Below are 7,066 nucleotides of genomic sequence, written 5' to 3'. Positions count from 1 at the left end.
CATCCTGTAGCCGCCGGAAAGTCAGCGATGGCCAAATGAGGGGTAAACTTACATCTCCGGCTGAGTTTCGTTAACGGTCATATCAATGACGGGTGCGCCTGCCTTCTCAGATGGAGTTAAAAAAAATCCGGTCTTTAAATATCCAAAGCAGACCGAATCGTCCTTTCTATTCTCTACCGCTCATATAAGCCTCACATTGTGATGGCTGAAGCCTTTGGGATTGCGTCCGGGTTGGTCGGGCTGGCTGGCTTTGCTTTTCAAACTAGCAAATCACTCTACCAATTGGTTGAAAGCTTCAAATCTAGCAAAAGGGCAATCAGAGATCTACGAGATGAGTTACAGTCACTCAACGATGTTCTTAAGACTTTAAGGGGCACGGCGGCCGAACTCGAAGACGAACTAGATGCCTTGAAGCAGCCACTGTTGCGATGCGGCAGAATATGCCAAGAATTCGAGGAGATTTTGAAACGTTGTACAAGCCATTCCGGTGTCGACCGGACGAGCTTCCGTGATTGGGCAAAATTGCGGTATATGGGTGGTGATATAAACAATCTCAGAACAACCCTGGCCGGATACAAGGCGACAATTAGTATCGCCCTTGGAAGCGCCACTTTGTATGTATGCCTTTGCAGCTGCGCAGAAAGCTCTGATCTGACCATGGAATTTTATTGGCTAGTCGTCACGCCGCAGTCACTAGTAATGTTCTTGATGAATTTAAGCGGATGATTGATGAAGCTACATCAGATCTTCAGGACCATTTGCATGAGATCTACGAAAACCTACAGTTGCTTAATGAAGCTAGCGAGGGCCCTCTGAGCTCAGACTTAGATTCTAAAGTGATTGAAGAAGAAAAGCAGAGCACAGAGCAATGCCTGGATATTTGTGCTCAAGCCTCGGAATATATTGAAAGCCTGCAAGCTGGCATGTTGCACGACTCAGTCTCTACGCGTGATCTACCTACCGGGTCCGCCCATAAGGAAAATGTGGAACCGCAACACGCTAAGAAGGTCACGGCAGCCATGTTTCACGACTTTCAGTTGAAGCTCAATGCCAATTCGAATTCCCTCGAATCAAGGTTAGCAGAACTAAAGAGCCGCTTGGCAGAAGCTCAAAAGCGTCAAAAGATTTCCAAGGACGAAGCCACTAGGTTGGAAACGATGCAAGAGGAAAAGGATAGCGTCGAACAGTGTTTAAATATCTGTGCCGACGCATCTGATCTTGCAGGGAGCGCCCGAATTAATTCTTTTGAAGATGTCAATTCAGCCGACGACTCACGCCAGTTAATAGTCTCAACCATCGGGGACCTGATATCGGCAAAACGTATTGTCACAGGTAACCGGTCTGAACAATGGCTAGGGCAGATGTCGGACGATACAATTAGACATTTATCACAAACTCCCAGAACAGTTGTTGGGAACCTGGGGGAGTCGAAAGAAGGGGCAAGCCAAGAAAAGAATACGGAGTTTCACAACCGGTGGGGTGCAGGGTATCCGCTTAAGACTAAATCTGAGGAAGGCCACTCTAGCTTTAGTCGTTAGATAACCTCAGTATTTGGTCACTCTGCCATTGTGACTCTTTGCTAGCATTGTGCTGTTTTTTCATTAATATATTTAACATTCAGGGCCTTTAGCTTACTTCATTTATCGGCCGTTATTGTTTTAGGGAATGACTACACCACAGCAGATGAGATACACAGCCATGTAAACTTAGTTACCGGATACATAAGTACCAGCTAGCGAGTTGCCATACCCTTACCAACTGCGCGACCAGGCGCGAAGTAAATTTACTTAGTCCATCCGATAACCCTTCAGTTCTTCCCATTGTTTTAAATATGGCTCTACACAGAGTTTTGCCGCTCTAATGTCTGGCCCTAAAAGTGTGTTTGGAGAGCATCGCCGAGATTCAAAGACGTGTACGAGCCCCTCGTTCATCCCTCGCATTGTCTGAAGATTTTCTGCGCCAAGAATATAAAGTTATCGACAATTCTTCAAAGAAAATGTGGGATATATCAGCTCTCTTGGACAAATTTGTTGGGTCGGAAGCTGGCTGTTAGTAAAGGATGAGTGAAGGGTTCACTCAATCACCAGTTTCCGAATCCCTGACCAAAGCTAATAGATCACGTGGTCTTAGCAATAGGACGATGGGGCTGTATGCATGAGGGCTGACTTTGGTGAGACATAATGCTCTAAAAATACTTCCTGCCAAATATGGGTAATGTGACGGTTCAAGTTATCTAGTAGTGAGATTGACACTTGTTGAGAGTGGACAGGCGTTCCCAATTGTTGTGGTAGGGGTCGGGGCGCGTTCCAAAAGTGGAGTGTCCTACGATAAATGCTTCCGGCTCGGATGCATAATTCACCTCATTAGTTACTTACACGGCTTCGACAAGAGGAGGCTTCAGACGAAATTAGTAAAGACAGATTATTCGTGAACAGTTAAGGCTACGTCCCCACCCGGTATTGGGCAAACGCAGGTGGATAAAACTGCCAGCGATAGAAAGGCCACACGGACCCGACAGGCCTCAAAGGTCATCACTCAAATCGATTTCCGCGCGTGGACGGAACGAAATCACGCCGTAGGAATCTCACGAACGGAGCTACGTGGGCGGCCCCGAGCTTTAGAAAATGAAGTTGAGGAAGTTTGCATCAGACCACGGACCTCTGACGCAGGTTTGGTATCATCGAATCAAACGAAAAGGTTACGCTCGATTAGGCCGCAAGATGTGGACGAGCAGATGCCGTCGGATATAAATGAGGTGGTCCAGCAAGTCTTACCTCCTGCACCAATCACTGGGCAAATGGTCGGCTCAGGAATTAATTCAAGTGCTACTCCAGCTGGCAGGGATGTCATCATCACTTTCCGAGCTTACTAGCGCGGGGAGTGGAGAAAGTTAGACACTATATCGGTTAATACCTCGAACCCACACGAAGCGCAAAAAGTCGCCGATCGGTATGCGCGAGCGGAGGGTAAGAATGCACGTTATTACGATCGTACCCTGCGAAAGGTCAGCGTTAACTAGTGTGTTCGTGCGGCGATCGATGATAGAACATATACTGTCCTTATGAGTCTTGGGAGGGAACTCCATGTGACCCGGCAGCGGATAGCTGCAGTCGCAAGGTTATTCGATGAGGGGTTGCAAAAATCGAGAGTATCAACGGACGAGGAGTTATGATAGGCTGCTTGCTATAGAGTAAAGTCTACCATGGCTGAGAAGGTCGGTAGTCCAGTAATGTCTTCCACGCGTAGTTCAACGACTAAAGATGTCTTATACTAGCAGTGAACGCGGGTCGGCGGCTGTGAGGCCAAGCAGGTACTGAGACCATGGCCGCAGGACCTGGACGGTTTGAGGCTCGGTGGCTAGGGTCCTGGGCCTTAGGCCACTGGGCTTCTGCCTATAAATCTAGCACCCGGGCCACAGGTATAGGTGCCTCGGACATTGGCCCTACACCATGGCGCCTCCGACCCAGTCAGTGCTGAAACAGAGGACTGGTAGCCGCCTGCGTCCCCCGACCGTGGATTTGTGCCCTTTGTGGATCGGAAGCTCTAGTGGCCATGAAACATACCGCATACGACCGGTCATGCCTCCGAACTAGGTTGCAAAATCCCGGGTAGAGGAAGTACTGTCCGCTCTACCCTGAACGCGTAATGCAAGTAAAGTACCCATGATCTAAGCGGCCGGTTTCCCTTCCACTTATCGTATACTTCTAATGCAGTTCCATAACGTGCAAGCGGTGCATTCGATTTTACCACAAAATAAAAACATCGCTAAAACAGATCTGGTTTAGACCACACTAAATTTGACACCCCCTAATTCAAGGATAACAGCTAATGCGCACCGCAATGAAATACGAGAAACTAGGCAAAAACCCCAATATTGAATAAACAAAACAAACATAAAAACTAATACAAGGTTATGTTGACAAAATAAGTCTATCATGCTAAGTCAGGGCCCAGAAGCTATTTTGTCCAACTAAGCTTAATGTCACCGTACAACCTAAACCTCTCGAAACATATTATCAACAAACAAACGAATATGTTCCCTCAGCCATGCCCAGTGGGACACTGGCTGACTCCCTATTTGACTAACACCGATTCCAAAAGTACCTGCTTGCCGCTGGAGTCGACGATATTTTGCAATGCTGCCCAAAAACGCTGTCATGGTAGACCTGACTTCGTCTGCGGCCGAATGTAAATTTGTCTCACATTCTTGGCGACGCCGGTTTCTCCATTCTTCACAGGGTCGATAAACCATCTCAAGGATGTCGCGGAGGATTCGGTCATAATCTGAGCGGGTTCTCGGGTGTTGTGCGTATTCTATGACCATTGGGTGGAATCCTTGTACAACACGGATACAGTGTCCATCCACAGACATGGATGCTACTTCCCGATGGCGTGCACCGTTAACTGAAGAGCATAGTTCTGAAGCAAGGGGATGGGTGACAATGCCCCACCGAGGGTGCGATCCCTTGGTTTCACACTGACAGGAAATGATCACTGGCGGTTTGAAGCGGCGAAGGAAGTCGATCGTAAGATTGAACAATTCGTCCGTTACGTGTTGTTTTTCTTGGGCTCTGTTGATTCTGACTCTGATCTGTATTTCGAAAACCAATCATGCAGCTCATAAATACTTGATTCTCATTCATACAAATGGAGGCATTTGTAGATAGGCGCGGGATATGTACCGTCGAAGCAAGCCCTCTGGGCCGTGGGAGGCTACGACAGGAACTTGGGATACCGAAGATTGTCCTGTCGTAGTTTCCGCGTCCAAAGGAAGACCGCTCGCAAAATTTGGATAATTTGCCGGGAGTATTCCGTCACCTTTACAGCCCTTGTTCCTTACTGTATAGTCAGGCCAGCCCCAGAGCTGCAACTGCACTACATTGATCGAAAGCTGCCGGGTATAGTGACAAAACTGGTGGCATTTTTCCCTTTCTCTGCAAGCCAGAATGGCCCGGGTGCACCGGGATCATCCTGAAGGTTACGAATCACATCTTCGATCAATATAACAAGCATCCGTAGATTCTGTTGCAGGTCGGGGAATGGCTGTGTTATACTCATATTACCCAGATCCTTTGCTTGGCTCTGTATCATGTCACATCTTCTACACGCCCAAATCAGTAACTTCGCATGCCTAAGAGTGGATGAATCCATGATCAACGACCACCTGTCCTTAAGGCTGGCAAGTATATTCCCCGCGCCATTGAATATCTCACATATGATCCAATGGTTCTGAAGATGGATGGAGGCAATAATCATGCTTGTTCTCTTCAAGGGCGCGAGAAGGTCGTCGAGTACAAGCGCTGTATAGGTCCCATATCCTAAGGTTTTCTGCATGGTCTCTTCGTGGTATTCTCCCATGCTCCTGCCTTGGAAATAAGCGTGGAGGAAACTGGGTGCGCAATATAATGTCGGTACCGGTATAATGCTAAGAGTGGCATTTGCAAGATGGACTGACGCCGAGGAGAAGCTGCAATTGGTGTCTTGAATAATTATCCGTATCAGCCAGCCTCGGATTGTCGCTGTCATAACTTCTGGCACAGGGGTTTCCACTCTAGAGATTGCGTGATGTACGGCGAGTCGGGTTTCGAAGTTATCATGAATAGGTAGGCTGTAGGGCTGCTCCGGATGCAAAAGGAAGAGGCGGATAGTAATCCCGACTAATAGCCCGGTTTGGTCTTTACCCATCAGTAGATCCTTTACCTCCATATCTAGAGGAAGATATGGCTGGTGTATTGAATCCATGGACAGGCAATCTGAAAGGAAATTCTTCCATTTTGGACGAAGGCGAAGCTGTTCCAGAAAACCACTTTTCCATGTCAGCACCCGGCAAAGTTCAAAATAGATGAGTTTAGAGCAAATCTTACCTCGTGGTCAACTCCATTTAGTATTTCAAAAGGTCACTTGAGTGGTAAATATTTCCGAGATTTAACCGCTTGTTATTTTGCAGGGGCAAAGTAATATAGTCAGTAAGAGAGACGAACCAGTGGAATATTGCGAGTAATGCAGAATTCGTTTCTCTTGGTGCTCCTCGTCGCGTCCTATATATAATTTATCCTATGCCTGAAGCTAGTGAGAACCCCTGTCTTTCCTACTAACATGTTTCAGGTCTAGCTGACGGGGATATATACGAGAGTTAGGAATTGGTGGACCTTGATCTTTGTGAAAATATCTCGACCACGGGCACCTCAAGTAAATTTGAGGCCAAACTGATTGCTAGCCTAGTATCGTAAATCAAATTTCGTAACTTGCCATGCAATGACCGTTCGCAAAAGTATCGCGAATTCCTCGGCTTATTTCTCTGCAAGTCAACGCAAAGCTGACTTTCCAGTATTAGGCGTACATAATTACGGTCAAAGCTGTCGATACCGCGGCCTGAGACACCATTGCTAGTGGCAAGTTGTCACCCAGAGTACTAGAGGTCAGTAGAATTTACTCGTAAGTGGATTGATGATAGGAAGGAACGTATAAATATTTCGGCCATCCGAGGACCTCCTCTGGATTAGGGACGCGAAAATAATGGGAAGCAGGCTAAGAATAGTAACAATTCAAGCTATTTAGGTGCGAGCAACTGGATGATAAAAACCCGACCATTTCGATATCCGAGAGCAAGCACATCCTCGTTCGTAGCGAAGCAGGAAAATTGGCGATATTCAGAAGGGAGCCACAAGACCTTCTCGCCTCCAAAGCGTACCCAGTGATCCGCTAGGGATATGTGAGGCGTAGCCCGAAGATCTGAAGTCGGATTCACATGAATGCCGTCCCTGGCATAGAGGGCCACGGCGTGAACCAAAATGGAACTATCTTCTTTCGTCTGCCGCTGCTCGCCTGTCTCAGCATTCCAGAGCTTGATAGTGCCATCGTAGGAGCCTGAGGCGATAGTTCGACCATCTGGCGAGAAGGCTACGGCCCGAACCGAATCTGAGTGACCTTCTAGAGTCTGTCGCTGCTCACCCGTCGCCGCATTCCAGAGCTTAATGGTCTTATCGTTAGAGCCTGAGGCAATAGTTTGGCCATCTGGCGAGAAGGCCACGGCCTGAACTGCACTTGAATGGCCTTTTAGAGTCTG

General features: G+C 47.6%; 2 protein-coding genes across 2 annotated transcripts; one reads left to right on the top strand and one right to left on the bottom strand.

The window, feature by feature from the left end:
• Positions 1-201: 201 nt before the first annotated feature.
• Positions 202-1,538, top strand: KD926_005598 (uncharacterized protein; the record flags this gene model as incomplete). Its single annotated transcript, XM_053095600.1, has 2 exons — positions 202-614; positions 677-1,538. The coding sequence occupies 2 exons, from the start codon at positions 202-204 to the stop codon at positions 1,536-1,538; spliced, it is 1,275 nt and encodes a 424-aa protein (XP_052949749.1).
• Positions 1,539-6,550: 5,012 nt separating this feature from the next.
• KD926_005597 (WD40 repeat domain-containing protein) lies at positions 6,551-7,066 on the bottom strand (the record flags this gene model as incomplete). The annotated part of the gene is made up of 1 exon (XM_053095599.1): positions 6,551-7,066. A coding segment is annotated over one exon (516 nt), but the record flags the coding sequence as incomplete, so codon positions are not given.

This window comes from Aspergillus affinis (genome assembly GCF_023601865.1).
Source record: "Aspergillus affinis strain CMG 70 chromosome Unknown NODE_287_length_7415_cov_91_357999, whole genome shotgun sequence".
Lineage (NCBI taxonomy): Eukaryota > Fungi > Ascomycota > Eurotiomycetes > Eurotiales > Aspergillaceae > Aspergillus > Aspergillus affinis.
Note: the sequence above shows the minus strand (reverse complement) of the source record. Positions and strands in the feature narration are given on the sequence as shown.